The following is a 16,874-nucleotide window of genomic DNA, read 5'->3' on the forward strand; positions in this document are numbered from 1 at the left end:
TGGAGAATTTAACGCAAGCAAAACAAATCGTTATGTCGATTCACGAAAATTACTCTCGGAGTGACACCGAGAACCGGTAATCTAGTGTAAATATAATGTTTCGTTTCTAGTGAATCGGGTGGAAGTGCTGGATTTTCTATTCACATTCCATATTGGACAAATATTTGATTGTGGGCAAAACCTATCACCACACTAAATGAATTACCTACTTTCCGAACTTTCTGTTTGAACATTTCTGCTTAACCGATCATTTTGTTACAGAAATTTAATACTCGATAGAAGGCTTTATTTACTTTTGCCTTCAAACCACTAATCACGCTAATAGCCTGTTTAGATTACGAGCTTCATAACATGATAAAGAATATCTTGATTCACGCATAAAACTGATTAATCTGAAAAGGGTATAAGACAGTTTTTGAAATCTACTCGATCATCGTTTGAATACTTTTTAAAGATATTTCCTCTATTGTATACTTCATCCAACGCTACTAGCATGCATGTGAATTGCTTTTGAAAATAATGGAATAAAATTTAAATATTTTTGCGGAGAATATTATATTTTATTCGCTGAAGTTGCACATTCGATCCTAAAGCAAGATGCAGTTTTCTTTATTAGTTTGCGAGAAAAAATAAAGTCAATATACTGATTTGATGCTCTTTGTGTTGCCAAAGCTATTATTTCCGATCAACATATGTTATTCTTATGGAGTTGCTGTAATGTAGGAATTAGGTGTACAAATTGAAAACAAAATAAGTGTAAATATCAACTTAAGTCACTATGCTAACAAAACTAAAATGGATAGTTTTTTTCCTTCTAACAAATCAAACCGAACCAAAGAAAGTCTTAAACCAAGCAATCATCATTCGCAAAACAAACCTAAAAGCGAAACTCATCCACGGTGGTTCTACTTACATTCCGGTTGACCGCCGGGGACTTGAACAGCGCCAGGTGCTGCAGTTCCTGCATCAGATTCATCTCCGACGACGAGTTCGAGCTGGTCGGGCTGAGACTGAGCGACGGGCTCCGCACGTCGCTGCTACTGCTGGTGTTGTAGCTGCTGCCATGCAGCAGTTGGTGATTGTTGTTGCTGATCCCTGCCCGGAAGTTGTTGTTCATGACACTGCTGCCGCTGCACCCGGTGATAGTGTTGTAATTGTTATGGCTGCTATTGCTCATGGCGATGTGCGGCGAGTTGTACAGCGACGTACTGGAAGGGGTGAGCATCTGGTTGGTGTGATGGTACGACGAGTCGTCCGGCAGTGCGATCGTCTGGGGCCGTTTGTTAAACACTGGTGAGTTCGGAGCCGACTGATGGCCCACATCGTACTGGGACATGTGCGAATGGATGCTGCTGTCCAGCTTGGATTTGGGTGGCGTCGTTTCGCGAAACTTGGACCGGAGGCCCTTGTACGCTGTTTTGACTCCTTTGCCGCCCTCTTTGACCTAACGGGGCGGGATGATTAAGGAATTATGATATATTCAAGTATATTTATTACTAAGAGAAAGAAGTCAGACGTTCTCAGGGCTTACAGAATGAATTAAAGCAGATTGTTAGTTAAATCGAGTATACCATGGAAACATAACTACTAATTGTTTGATTTGATTCAAACAGCAATAGTGAAAAATCTTTGAACATTTGTTGTTTATTGTGTCAAATTTATTAATATGTTAGGAAACTGTACTATTCTTCATCTCATTGTAAAATAAACGTTTTATCTCTAAACAAGAGAATTATTACGCCGGTTCGTCTCTCTAACATGAATATCTTCTGTTGAAAAAAAAAATCATAGTTATACTTTTAGAAGAAATTTAGAAATACTTTTATCTTTTATTTCTTTCGGTTTGATGATAATGGAATCTATGAAATGAAAAATGGAACAGTAACCTTTGCTTTTTATAGAATGATGTTATAGCAACACCTTTGAATAAAGAATGTATTAAAATAATACGATGTGCTTTCATCATATACTTGATTAGACAATTGGAAAATGTACTTTTTGGGTTACCAATTTGTAAAATGAGGTTTTCAAGCATTTTGAAGAAAAAACCCACTCACCGATTTGACAGCGGACCGGACAGCCGGGTTGGTCTGCGATGAACCACAGCGCGAGGACAAAACAGGATGAACAAAGAGAGGCACACAGGCGCACATGATGGGAAGCCAGGCGATGGTGGTTGTGGTGAAAAGCGCGCAGCAGCAGATTTTCAACAAGAAAAACAATAGGTTTCTCGCATTAGCAGCCAAAGTTGGGGATGAGTTTGAGTGTGATTTTCGTTTTCGTGATTCATGACCGACAGAGTGGTGCCCCATGGCCGCGATATGAGGTGAATATGAAACGATAGTAAAAGTAATATGAAAATTTTTGTAATGGGATTTGCCGAAGATCAAGGTGAAGTGATTGATGAAATAAACATAAAAAAGTTAATAGAAATAATTTATTGAACATAATTTTAATTTACTTATACTAAATAGATCACAACGATACATGAATACTGATTTGAAGTACCTAAATTTCAAATATTTTTGTAATGTTTTGGCCAGTAGTTTGATAATTTATCCCTACTTTGTTTACAATACAATTTAAAAACTGCACAATACAACCTTTTAATTAAAAAAAAAGATATGTGACTAGCATTATTGGAATGTCTATCTGATTGGAATGCGTTTTTCGTGAAATTGTTAAACTAAATTTAAAAAGAAAGTGGGACAGATTTGGTGAGCGATTGGATTAGATTATGATGATATAATGGTCTCTCAATCTGATCAACAGTTGATTGACAAGTTGGTTTTAGGGAGTGATTATCTTTCAGAATATTCTAGATCTTAATTCCGGGAGCATATTTTTGAAATCTCAATTTTTTCATTTGGGATTGCCGTGACGTGACGTATTGTTATCGCGAGCATAGCTTTGTGTAGCCAGCTTAGGTCTGCAACTTTCAAATTGACTAAATAGTCTTCCGCGGTATGAAGGTTATTATCATAAAAAAAAAGAAAGAAAAGAGTGGGGAAAATTTTGAAAACTTTCGTGGGAAATAATAAAAAAAAATTGGGAACATACACATAAGTCAAGAGAATAATAAGTACTCGAAAATTTACCGAATTTGTCACCTAGTGAGCATTTTGCAATTGAGCAAAAAAAACTGTGTATCCCAGTGAAGGACAGTTATATGGTAGTCAGTCACGAACAAGCTGACTGCACGCAAAAATATGGACTATATAGAAAATATGAACTGAAGGACACCACCTAAGGCCGGCTAAGAGGGCGAACAACCATACATACGGTGCTGGCGTAATGTTCGGAAAACTAGATGATGACATAGTCGTATACTCCTGATCAGAAATAATCATCTCAAAAAACCAAATGAAGAAAATAAAACTATGCAGATGAGATCGACTATCATAAATCAAGCTAATTGAAAAGCAAAGGTAGGCAGTTTCGCTGAAATCAAACAAACTCAATCACAACGATGCATTGATCAAATCATAATACCAATCAACTTCGCAACTACTGAGGAGATCAAAATACCGACAATACCTTGTCTTTGAAATTTTTCAACAGGTCCTTGTATTGTTTCACTTTGCGTCCGGATTTTTCCGCATAGCGGAAACACTCCACTTCGAACTCGTCCGAGAAGCCCTGCCCGGTGTTCAGCATATCCAGTCGCTCTTCGATGAACTAAAATATTGAGCAATAAATTATTAATTTCATCAAGTAGAGGACCAAGGAGAATTTTCTTTACCTGCTGAAATATCTGCAACTGCAACATGTTTGCTAGGAATGGCCTCAGATGCGACGGCCGGGTGTCGATAAATGTTTCCGGATCGAATGTGATCTTGTCGTTGAACTTTACCGCGTCCCGGTAGCCGCCAATTAATTGCACTAAAATACCTGCCAATGAAGGTGAGAATTAGAGTTCAACCTAGCTAAAAGTACCTGCTCCTGATTACAAACCTAAAAATATCTTCGACACCCGATCGCCCCGATGTTCGGTCGAGTTGGCCAGGTGTTTCTTGAGCGAGGCGACCAGTTCCGGTGGCATGTTTTTCACGTCGTCGAACGGCGTCTCCAGGGCGTCCGGCGTTCGCTTATCACAGTTCAGTATGACGACGTCACCGATCTCCTCCTTGCGCAGTGACTTGTACACCGCCTCGGGGATGCCTATCAGGAACGGCATCGGGGCCCCGAGGATGTCCTTCATCTTCATCGGCAGAACCGGTATGAAGATGTGCTGCCACACCATCGGGTAGAGGAATGCATTCGCCGCCTGGATGCAGGACGAGAGGACGTCCAAGCGGCGCGACATGAAGATGATTCGCCGCTCTGCCAGCATTGCGGCGAACACACCGATCATGGCCTTCGGGTCCACAAAGTTGTAGTACAGGTTGAGGTTGTGCTGAAATTGGATTCGATTTTGATTTAACGGCTTAAAATAACTTACTCAATAGACTAACATTCTCTGGTATGCTGGGTAGGAGGAACTGCTGGGGCCTCTGGAAGACGAAGGTCTGCACGGGGCGGTCGTACTGCAGCTTCAGACATCCTCCCGGTTCCGGGACGCCTTTGTTGTACGCTTCCGTTAGAAATGACTCGAATTCATTCTGGGAGTTTTTCCGCACGTCGGCCAACACATTCAGGAAGCGGATGAAAGTGTCGTGCCAGGGCAGGTATGTGACGATGACCATCGCCGTCGGCGACTTCGGATCATGCCTGCAGAATCCGAACCGCCACTTGGAGTCGATGTTGGTTAGAACGAACGAGTGCACCTGGATTGTCCGACAGCTGATTGGGAGAAGGGAATACAAATTGAGTGAATCATTCTGTATAAGTGTAAGAGTCTGTTAGTTCGCGAATATGAATTTGCCATGCGACAGAGATAACAGCAGCGCGGGTTGGAGAACCGGTTTAATGATATCAATTTATGACTCACTATGCTTGCCCTATGAAATGGGTTGGTCACTGGCCATTTCAATAATACGAAGGCCAATCAATCAGATTGCTTATCGTACTCGTTACAATCATTGATTCAGTAAATAATTGAATGCAATGCAATGTTTGTGATAGTGATAAGTTTGTTGTCTTTTGCATGATTTTGATGTTGCTTCATAATCTTCTGATACTTTTTATATTATTCTGGGAATTAGAAATAGCGGTAAAACTAATTTGCGACAGTATGTCTAAGGTTCATTCACAAATTATGTAACGCTAAAATTAGAAACTTTCAACCCCCCGATTTCGAAAGTTTGTAAAAACGCTCTGACAGACTCTCTTTTACGGTGTTCTTCTTTGATGAATTCATCAAATGAATTTTCTTTGCTTATAATAATGTATAATAAATCCATATCTAAACATTCGATTGGGTTTTGACGCTTTTTGGAGCGAAATAATTTTTCGGCGAAAGAGCAAAACGATGCGATTCTGCATGAAAAACTCAAGCGTGATGCTCTCCCTACAAAATCGCAAGAGAGTTAGCTCGTGCATGAGGCTTCGATGATTGAGATTTGAGCATGATTTAACCAACAATGCTTGTAACTACGTTCGAAATAGGGATAGAATCACCGGAAATCTGGCTTACGTCCATGCGCATTCTGGTTCCCACAAGCAAAATCAAATGGAAAAATGGAATGAATGAATTCGATCGAAAAAAAAAATCGCAACGTACAATCATCTGTAAACAAAAAAAAGAGTTTTTACCACCTAAAGGATATGCGAAATACTTCACCAAAAAATGCACTGAAGTAATGTGCTTTGTAGTCATGTGATTAGTGTCAACACTCAACAGGCACACAGTTGCTTTGTGTTGGTTCAATTTCAACTCCAGTTGCAAAACTTTTCAACAGAGCCAATGAAAGGAACGTTGCATGTTCTGCTGGTACTCGCTTAATACTATGTTCACACTACAGCCTGAATAACATGTTATTCAAATCATCGACAGAAGAAAGCTCATCAAGATAGCCGAATAACATGTTACAAGGCCCTAGTGCGAACATAGTATAACAGTCCCATTGCATTTTTCGTACTTTTGAGCAGGCATTGCAAATCATCCCATCATATGATCTTCTGAACAAAGATACTGATAAAATTGAAAATAACAAGTCAAAAAAAGTATTATCAATTCAGTGCAAATCCGAATTATAGCCGCTAACAAAGTTGGATTTTTCTCACAATTCGTACGTTAAACCTAACTTCGGAAGTGGTGCGCTGTTTTCATTTGGCGATGTGCTATACAGCGCACTACTTCCGAAATTAGGTTTAACGTATGGATTGCGAGAAAAATCCAATTTCAATAGCGGCTATAATTCGATTTTCTACTGAATTTATAATATAAGATTGTATCAGAGACACGACCGCAAAATCAACGTAGAATTACGTATTAGAGTGCAGCGACTCAGAGCATTTATTATAGGTTTCTTGCCTTTAATCATTTTTCGAATTTGATTTTTTACATTTATCAATTCACGCGTCAGATGACAAATAGTTGAAATGTAGGCAATTAACTGTATAACAAGTTTTCACCAGTGCCTGACGACAATTTTTCAATAGTTTAGCGCGTTTATTCAATTGCTTTTAACAGTTGTGCAAAATCTTAAAGAGTTTGACGATCGATTGATACAAAATCATCAAAATCGGTTGGAGGATGGCTGAGTTATTAGCCCATAGTTCCTGACCACTTTTCGTGACGATCTCAAATTTGTTTCTGCAGATTGACCCCCCATGTTTTCCCGAAGGACGTATTCTACGTCAAAAAAACAGTTTGGCAGAAATAGAAAAACGATTAAATTTATGAGATTAGTTCTGCTTTTGTCTTTTGTCTCAGAAAGCGATAAAACAATATGGGCCTGACTTAAAAGTACCGGTCATGATGGCCTAGTGTGGCGGTTCTTTGAAATAGCATAATGCTCACAAAAAGGATCAAAAAGGTGTAGTGTCTTTGAAGACAACATTTAGAATCAAAGGACCTAATGTCAGATATAAAATATTAAACGATAGTTCGTCGGTTTGAAAGCGAGCGGAGGGCAATATTTGTGATGGCACATATCGCACGACCTTTCTTCTACCAAGCTTCCGTAAACAAATTGTTTATTCGATGACACTTTTCTTAAAATCTGTTTCATACAAATCTCAATAATGCTGTCCAATGAGAGCTTAAAGTAGCTCGAAGTTTCTCCCTGTCCTGCTTATGCCCATTTGTTGACAAAAAAGAACGGGAACAACTTCGATCTGCTCATTGGACAGCACTAATAACTCTCAATCTGCAACAATAACAATGTTCATTTGGCTCACGTTTTGACAGTTCTCAATGCTCGATTGGCTCACAATGGCCGCTTTCGCATATCTCTCATTATAGGATCCCTAGTTCGCACTGCAATACTTATTCTCTTTTCCAATCAGTTCACTATGGAGAAAAAGCTACTTAAAGCAAGCAACTAAAAATCTCTGTTTCGCAAAGCAGTTTAACATCCCGCCAATCATTGCAGGGTTGTTACGGAGATCCTGAAATATTTCCACGCGACATGAAATCTCCCAACGTCTGAGATCTCCCAACGATCTGTGTAACTAGTGCCTCCCTCGGAAAACATGGCGACGAATACATTTGCTGGCTGTCACGACGAATACGCGTATATTAGGGTGTGTCTTTGACGACGACCAGTAGAATGCCGTCGGGTTAGATGGATATTGACAGGTAGGGTCGCCCAGGGTGAGCACAGAGGTGCAAAAATTTCCTGAGTGCGTTTGTAACCCCGGAAGAATCGAAGATAGTACGACCTTCCACATAGAGATGTATGGGGGCAGATCTACGCTTGCTACTAAGTACGTTGACCTTGCCTCATAGTTCCGTGGCGAATTGGGCCGGATTGACAGATTCGAGGAAGTACTCCCAATGTTCACCCTTGGCTCACTTTAATCACATCGCATTAATTGCATATAGGCACAAGATTATTTATTCGCATGAGCTACTCTTTTTGCCTTTGAGCATGAGATGACCATACAATTCGTAGTTATTACTCAGTGATTGAACACACTAATTCAGTGCTGCTCAGCACTTTGGGGTTTTTCCCCTAACTTGTTTCTTACACAATAAAAATGATCTTTGGCCTTACAAATTAGCACTTGCTCGAAAACTTTTAAATATATCTATCTACTGAGGGTAATAAGACGGATATTGGTGTCAAATTCAACGGCTTGCGGGCCGCACTGTAATTTTACTTTGATCAAGTCGTACGGAATGATTTTAACACCGATTCGGTTTAATATTCTCAGCTGATAGATTTTTAAGCTAGATTTAAAAGCTTTCGACCAGGTACTAATTTGTAAGGTGAAAGCTAATTCTTATTGTGTGAGAAAAAATTAAGGAAAAAACGACCAAAATGCTGAGCATCACTGCACTAATTGTACAAGACACCAACCCTCGAATCAAAACTAAGTCAAACACGGCTAAGCTCGTCTTAACCTTTACCTAAGAAGTAAAAAGGAAGCGTTGATGTTGTAGTACTTACTGAACGAGAGGCCACAGACTCAGCGACGCCCTCTCAAGTACCATGAAGTTGATTATATTGGGGGAGGTATTCGTTGAATCAGGATTTGGAAAAATATGTCTACCAAGCGTTAGAGATGACAATCATTGGAGGTAAGCCATTGTTCCTTAATATTCAATTGAAATGTCTGCTAAACAAAGCATAAACAATTCTTCCGATACACGATACTTCCGACTGCACTTGCGTGCCTAACTGACTGATGATATTAAATTACTGTTTAAGAGTAAGGGAGCAACTCTTCCGCTCTTCGCAATCTGCCTATACGAATCGGCACGCTAATCGATGGCACGTTCCAACACGCATTTATTAATCAAAAGCTCTGGTAAACAAATGGTGAGTTGAGTACATCGCGATCTACCCAACCGAAAACCTTCCTCCACCCGCAATAATTGTGTATGTCCAAATTATAGTTAGTAGAATAATAGTAGATTTGATTCGAAGCAGAAATTATTACCCAGCATTTGCGGTTTTTCCATTCGAACTCAATACCGTTGCCAATGTTGGCGACATTTAAATATTAAGCGAACAATAATTAGCATCACCACGTCAAACGATTTCTCGACGATTTTTTTTTCATTTTCAAGCATGCTCTGTTCTTGAGAAAGTTAGATTTCTGATTCCGAACAGTTAAAAGGGCTACATGAATTCTGCTACCAAAGGGAAGGGCGATTATCTCCCCAATTTGAGGAATAATAGCCGATTTTTATTGAATTTGACCTTGAATTTCCAAACATCGATTTCCGTGCTGTATTTTAATATTATTATGTGTTATGTTATTTAAAAAAACCAGATCAATCCACCTAGCGTTATTGGTGCCTTTCTCGCGCATTAAAATAATAAGAAAAACACATAAGAGAGGTCGAAATAGCACTTTAGGGGGATAGATTTTACTTTTTCCATCAATTCATATGTATTTGCGGTCATTTGAATGCATTGCTGCAAACTTTGCAAAAAAAAAAAATTTTCGTTTTTGAATTTTTTTTCCCAAGGGGGGACCCTTGGCAGAAAAACAATGTTTTTCCAATAACTTTGGAACGCAATGACCGATCGGCCCATTTTCAATAGGAAACAACTAGACCGCAATCCGCGTCGACTGCAACTTGTTGCGAGCAAATCGAATATTGCTAAGTACCAAAAAGTGTGTCTCACATTTTTGTACACACACACACACACACACACACATACATACACACATACAGACATCACCTCAATTCGTCGAACTGAGTCGATTGGTATATAACACTATGGGTCTCCGAGCCTTCTATCAAAAATTCGGTTTTGGAGTGATCCTATAGCCTTTACGTATACTTTGTATACGAGAAAGGCAAAAACTTCTTTTTCTTCTTCTATAGATCTTCAATCCCACTGGAACTTGACCAGCTTTTCAACTGAAATACAACAAGTATTCTATTAGCATTTCCTCAGTTATTAAATGAAAGCTTTTCTATGCCCACCATTGCGTGAGTATGTTTTTGGTGTGGCAAGTACAATGGATACACTATGTCTAGGAAATCGAGAATATATTTCGCCCAGAAACATCCTAGGTCGGATTGAGAATCGAACTCGCTATCGCCGGATTGGCAATCCTACGCCTTTGCTCGCAAGGATAACTTGAGGCCCTTGATAGGTAAAAGAGATTCTTATTCTTCTTCAATGGATCAACATTTTAACTAGAACTTGCCCTACTTTTCAACTTTGTGTTCTATTTGTGTTTCCACAATTTTCCAATATTTCCAAACATTTTCCATATCTGTCATTGCATGAATATGCATCCTTTGTGACCAGAACATTCAATACAATATGGGCTGAGAGAATGTCCTAGATCCTAGATCGGAAACGAAAATATAACTCACCATTTTCCGATTGACTAGCCTAAGCCTCCCGGTGGATTCATTATGACGGTGAATGGTTTCGAGGAAATAAGAAATCACCAGAAACGCATATCGTAAAATAGTTGGGCTGAACGAACGTGACCGGTAATAACAACTGAAATATGTGAATCATCAACCATAGTAAAAATGATTATTCGACTCAAATAGCCGTTCTAGGGACCTTTAGTAACTCAACGGTAAGATACACAATGGAGACCATACTAAACGTGATTGATTTTGAATCTCGGTACAGTCCTACAACATTTTAACAATTTTATGAATTTTCTCATAGTTCAAAATTTCATAAATCTGATGGTTCGGAACGTGGTGAAATTAAATGGAATAGTATACTAAACTTGTCTTATGACAGGTGAGGACATTCCCATAAGAGCTTAATAATTTTATCATAAAGATAGATTCTACATAACTATCTTTCAAGTATTACATCATGTACCTACCTGTGCGAAATTCAGATCAACCTGCAATCGGTTTACGTCGATATTATTCACACCACCTGAAAGGCGAATTTTTTTTTCTTTGTCCACAATGTCCACTCAGCGTCACATCGCCATGTGATTCCATAACCATTTCATTTACATCGTTCATTAGTAGTGCCGTCGTGTTGGTTCTGGTTTGGGGGTAACCGCTGTTATACCGCCGCCCGTAGTACTTCCAATGCCACAATCGCGCCAGCCAGCCTTCAGTGTATTTATATTTCCATTTCTTCGCAATATTTGTTTTGTCCACCGTCTTCCGCGCCGTGGTGCCCCGTTCGTTGCCGGGGATCGTTCCGGCCGGTCGTCACTGTGCCGTGATATCATCGACCATTCATTCGCAGAACAACATCAGCAGCGCCACTGTTTCAGCCTGTTGCTTGCGGATGGACGCCCCGCCCGTCGTCGCTCGCAACGCAACCATCGACGCTGCTACTTTGTGCTGCTACTGTCCTGTCTGTGGTGTGGTGGATTTTTGTTTTTGTTATCGCAAACTTTGCGTCCGATCCGATCCGCACCTCGCTCCACTGCATTTGAAACTTGAATGGTTGAGTGGTGCCGGTGTGTTGACGTGATTATGCAAAAACTTCATTCCATGCTAGTTTTTCGACTATTCGATTATTCACGCATTTCAGCAATCGCATAGCAAGACGACCCGTCGTCGTACCGGTATAGCGCTCCAACGTGGGTATCTGTTTTCAAATGGTGGTAGTGGTGGTATTTATTTTCGCAACCATCATCGATAGCCGTATTTAGGCACGTGGTGGATTCCCCGAATCGTGTCTGAGTGATAGGCTGCACGCTAGCTTTATACTCTGTACTGACTGCATTTAAATACCTAGGGGTATATAAAGTTTGTGTACCGGCATTTGGCATTGCGTTACGATAATGCAACTGGATGCCAACTTTGGTAGAGGATCTAAAATGGAGTTGTTGATCGCAAAAGGATGATCAAATCGATTGCAATAGTAGCTTAAAATTCGAACGAGTTGCATAGTAACGATTAGAGATTTTAGGTGGCATTTAAAAATTAATAAATATTTAATAATTAGTTTTACGAATCCGGAAGAAAAGCCAAAAGGAACTCATTCGGTAGTTCTAGTAAACATATCCGAGATTTCTGGAGGAATTCCACTGCAAACACTGGGAAATTACTATGAAAAGACCTCAGTAATTTCTCTGGAGATTCTGTGGATATTTGGTAGTGATTCGACTAGGAACGCTGAAAGAAATCCTTTGGGAGAACTTTGTAGTAACCATGCAGTGAATTTTTAAAGATTTTCTCTAGAAATTCTGTAGGAAATCTTCCGATGGTTATCGAAAAATTCCTTTGGCAATGCTAGATGATATCAATTCTGAAGGAAATTGCTCTGAGAGTTCTTAATGTATTCCAATTCAAGATGAATTCCTCTTAGATCTCTGGACGAATTCTCCTGGAAATACTGATGACTTTTTTTTGGTAATTGTAAAAGCTTAGCTTTCATTAGAGAATCTTGTAAGAGTTATAGAATAATTTCTTTGAGAATTTAGAATACAATGAAAACTATCCTATGGGGATTCTCAAGAATTTTTACTGAGGATTCATTTGAACTTTCTTAAATTTGTGGATTTTCCTCTGAGATTTTTTATGGAGAACTATGAAAGAACGACTCTAGGAATACATTAAGAAGTTTGGAAGGAACGTATCGGACATTCTGGTAGAGTTTCCCATTGATTTCTTCTCGAAGTTCTGAAGAATTTTCCCTAGGATATCTAAGGAAAATCTAAAAGTAATCCACCGGCATTTTGAAAGGAATTCTTCTGGAATATCTTGAGAAATCTCTCTTGAAATTCGTTTGTAAGTTATAAAAGAATTTCTTAGTGAGCTCGTCAGAAACCCCTGTATCTATGGGAATTTCAAATGAACAGGTCAGAGAATTCGGGAGAAACTCTTCTTGAAATTCTACAGGAGTTATTTATCAGAGAATTCTTCTGAAAGAGAAGCTGGAAATTAAACAACAAATTTTCAGCAAGTTCTGGAGAAATTCTCATTGATTTCGTCTGTAAGTTTTGGAGAAATTGATGAGAAATCACTAAGAATGCTAGCGGAACTCGTCTGGGAATTCTGGATTTTTAAAAGAGATTCTTCTGGGAAATTTGAATGGACTTCTTTGGAAATTAGGATGGAATTCTTTTTACAATGATATGGAAATGCTAATATCATCTTCCAAACTTGGACGTACATGTTCATGATAGCATTAGAGGCGAAAGTATAGAATTGATAGTTCCGTTAGGATATGGCAGGCATGAAAAATGTTTTTATAGAAGTCGATTTGAAAGCGAGCGGAGGGCAATATTTGTGATGGCACATATCACACGACCTACCTTCTGCCAAGCTGCCGTATGAAGGAGGAAGGAAGAATATCAGTGTGGAAGCTGATATATCTCCACTGGCAAAAGGAAGGTGGTTTGACTTGCTCATATGCCATCGCGTGCGGAAGGATTTGCTATCGACGAGTACTGTCTCCAAATTTCTAATATGACATCAGCATTTAGTCGAATAGGATTTTTATTGCACAGTTCTGTTTTCTCATTCCTTTTGCCAGTGGAGATATATCAGCTTCCACACTGATATTCTTCCCTCCCCCTTCATACGGGAGCTTGGCAGAAGGAAGGTCGTGTGATATGTGCCATCACAAATATTGCCCTCCGCTCGCTTTCAAATCGACTTCTATAAAAACATTCTTCATGCCTGCCGTATCCTAACGGAACTATCAATTCTATACTTTCGCCTCTAATGCTATCATGAACATGTACGTCCAAGTTTGGAAGATGATATTAGCATTTCCATATCATTGTAAATCGTTTAACTTCACGTAGAAGTAACACACACGAAATCATTAATTTAATGGAATTCTTCTTTTGAAGGGATGATCCATGGGGATTATGGAGGAGTTTTTCGGGAAATTATGGCGAAATTCGTCTAGATTTCTGGAACAATTCCTTCGAGAGTACGGGACGAAATTTAGAGGAATTCTCGTGGAGAAATCAAATGAATTCTTCTGGAAATTTTTTAGGATTTTTTTTGGGAAATTTTTAAGATTCCTTTGGGAATTGTTTTGAAATCATCTAAGTTTCTTTTAATTTATATTATTCTTTGGTTTGACAAATATTTTTACATTTCAAGTGCTCATTTTTTTAATATAGACCGTTCCGATAATTATAATTACACTTTGTTTATAAACCGAGGGATTTCGCGCCAACTCGAACAAATGTTGGGAGCACCCTCTCAGATTTGAATGAAACTTTCTGGACATGTAAACTTTGTTACAAAAAGCCACTTTGCATACTTAGTTTTTCCAAAATTGACCTAGACTATCCTTTGAAAAAGGCCAAAGTTTTTTGACCGAAAAAAAAATATTCGGCTGTTTGGCCACATTGAGAGTTGATGTAAAGTCAATGTCAACTTCTCTCCACGAACAGCCTAGATAGCCGTGTGGTGTCGGCAGCTGGGTATCTGGCTAAGAATAACATTACGGATTGCCTGTTCCAGTGGTAAAAGTCCACCATACAGGTGACCCCTAATTTTCGGTGTGATGCGGCTTTATGCTTACCGTGCCTACGAATGAATGGTTAGGGGGGTCTAATAAGAACCTAACCGCAAACGGAGCCTGTGAAGCACCAGGGCCCCCCTTCACAGTATTTTAGCCCTCGCTGCGCTCACCGGAGCTATGGCGTAGTTGACTTCTCCGAGATAATCGGCTACTCTTATTCAACCTCATCGTGAGGTTAAATAAGAGTAGGGTTATGAATATGTGTTTTAATTAGTTTTCAACAAATTGTCACCTATATGGATTCGCATTATGCGTTTTTTACAATGTGCTTTGTGATTGTCACCTATATGGATTCGCATTATGCGTTTTTCACAGTGCACTCTGTGTTTCGTCTTTGACGTTCGTCCATTGTTACGCCCTTTATGTTTTGTGCCACCTCTCTTTAGTCTCTAGCTGAATGCGTGTGAGTCTACATAATTGGCTTTCCTATAAAATCCTCATCTCAGAATTCAATAAAGCTCTATTTATTATAGTATTTTATCTGATTTAACAACCAAGTGTACTCCCATTTGACAAGGGTTTATATCTTTAAACAAATATTATATTAATCCATTAAAGAAACAAATCCGAAAGATCATCCCAGGAATTCCTCTAGAAATTCCTCCGGAAGCTATCCTTTATGTTGTACATAATTCCGACAAAAACACACAAATAAGAGTCCTCCGGAAATTCCTTCAGAAATTATTTAGAAAGTTTCTCCAGATTCCGTCGGATGTTACTCCAGGAATTTCTTCGGAAGATCCTCCGTAAGTTGCACTGAAAATTCCTCCAGAAGTTCTTCCTAGCATTCCTCCGCAGGTTTCTCCAGGAACTCCTCCAGAATTTCCTCCTGGATACCATCGGAAATTCCTCCAGGAATTCCTGCGCAAGTTCCTCCAATAATTCCTTCAGAAACTCTTTCGTAAATTCCTCCAAGATTTTCTTCGGATATTCCTCCAGAATTTCATTCGAAAGTTCCAACAGGAATTCCTTCGGAAGTTCCGCAAATTCCTCTAAGAATTCTTTCGGAAGTTCCTTGGGAAATGCCTTCGGAAGTGCCTTCAAAAATTCCTTCGAAAGATCCTCCAGAAATTCCTCCGGAAGTTCCTCCAGAAATTCCTCCGGAAGTTCCTCCAGGAATTCCTCCGGAAGTTCCTCCAGGAATTCCTCCGGAAGTTCCTCCAGGAATTCCTCCGGAAGTTTCTCCAGGAATTCCCCGGAAGTTCCTCCAGGAATTCCTCCGGAAGTTCCTCCAGGAATTCCTCTGGAAGTTCCTCCAAAAATTCCTCCCCAAATTTCTCCAGAAATTCCTCCGGAAGTTCTTCCAGAAGTTCCTCTAGGAATTCCCCTGGAAGTTCCTCCAGGAATTCCCTCGGAAGTTCCTCCTCAAGTTCCTCCAGGAATTTCTCCGGAAGTTCCTCCGGGAATTCCTTTGGAAGTTCCACCAGGAATTCTTCCGGAAGAGGCTCCTGGAATTCCTCCGGAAGCTCCTCCAGAAATTCCTCCTGAAGTTCCTCCTGAAGTTCCTCCAGAAATTCCTCCAAAATTTCCTCCAGGAGTTCCTCCAGAAGTTCCTCCGGAAGTTCCTCCAGGAAGTCATTAAAAAGTTCATCCAGGAATCCTTCCGGAAGTTTATCCAGAAATTCCTCTGGAAGTTCTTCCAGAAGTTTCTCTAGGAATTCCCCTGGAAGTTCCTCCAGGAATTCCCTCGGAAGTTCCTCCTCAGGTTCCTCCAGGAATTTCTCCGGAAGTTCCTCCAGGAATTCTTCCAAAAGTTCCTTCAGAAGTTCCTCCAGGATTTCCCCGGAAGTTCCTCCAGGATTTCCCCGGAAGTTCCTCCAGGAATTCCTCTGGAAGTTCCTCCAAGAATTCCTCTCCAAATTTCTCCAGAAGTTCCTCCGGGAATTCCTTTGGAAGTTCCACCAGGAATTCTTCCAGAAGAGGCTCCTGGAATTCCTCCGGAAGGTCCTCCAGAAATTCCTCCTGAAATTCCTCCAGAAATTCCTCCAAAAGTTCCTCCAGGAATTCCTACGAAAGTTCCTCCAGAAATTCCTCCAGGAACTCATTCAAAAGTTCATCCAGGAATCCTTCCGGAAGTTTATCCAGAAATTCCTCCAGGAATTCTTCCAAAAGTTCCTTCAGAAATTCCTCTGCAAGTTCCTCCAGGCTCTTTTCAAAAGATAGTCTAGGACAATTTTGGAAAAACTAAGTATGCAAGGTGGCTTTTTGTAACAAAGTTTACATGTATAGAAAGTTTCATTCAAATCTGAGAGGGTGTTGCCCCGGCGCGAAATCCCTCTTATTAAATACTTCCATTTTTTTTAAAGTAATTTACTGTTTTATGGTTACATATAGCCTAATATTCTGTTAACTTTCATAGTTTTCGAGTTTTCCAGAATG

The 16,874-nt window shown here is 39.8% G+C and overlaps 1 protein-coding gene across 9 annotated transcripts in view; it reads right to left on the bottom strand.

Annotated features, from left to right (window-relative positions):
• Positions 1-16,874, bottom strand: part of LOC134213255 (uncharacterized) — a 77,894-nt gene that overhangs the window by 25,966 nt on the left and 35,054 nt on the right. For all 9 annotated transcript variants that reach the window (XR_009979424.1, XM_062692093.1, XM_062692091.1 and 6 more), the window contains exons 4-9: positions 4,455-4,782; positions 3,955-4,396; positions 3,743-3,891; positions 3,538-3,678; positions 2,058-2,090; positions 914-1,444 (exon numbers count right to left, since the gene is read on the bottom strand). Coding sequence is in view for 8 of the 9 variants with exons in the window: in XM_062692093.1 (XP_062548077.1) it covers positions 914-1,444; positions 2,058-2,090; positions 3,538-3,678; positions 3,743-3,891; positions 3,955-4,396; positions 4,455-4,782 (1,624 nt within the window). In the remaining variant the exon portion in view is untranslated. The remainder of the gene's footprint in view (positions 1-913; positions 1,445-2,057; positions 2,091-3,537; positions 3,679-3,742; positions 3,892-3,954; positions 4,397-4,454; positions 4,783-16,874) is intronic.

The sequence above is a fragment of the Armigeres subalbatus genome, chromosome 2 (genome assembly GCF_024139115.2).
Source record: "Armigeres subalbatus isolate Guangzhou_Male chromosome 2, GZ_Asu_2, whole genome shotgun sequence".
Classification (NCBI taxonomy): domain Eukaryota; kingdom Metazoa; phylum Arthropoda; class Insecta; order Diptera; family Culicidae; genus Armigeres; species Armigeres subalbatus.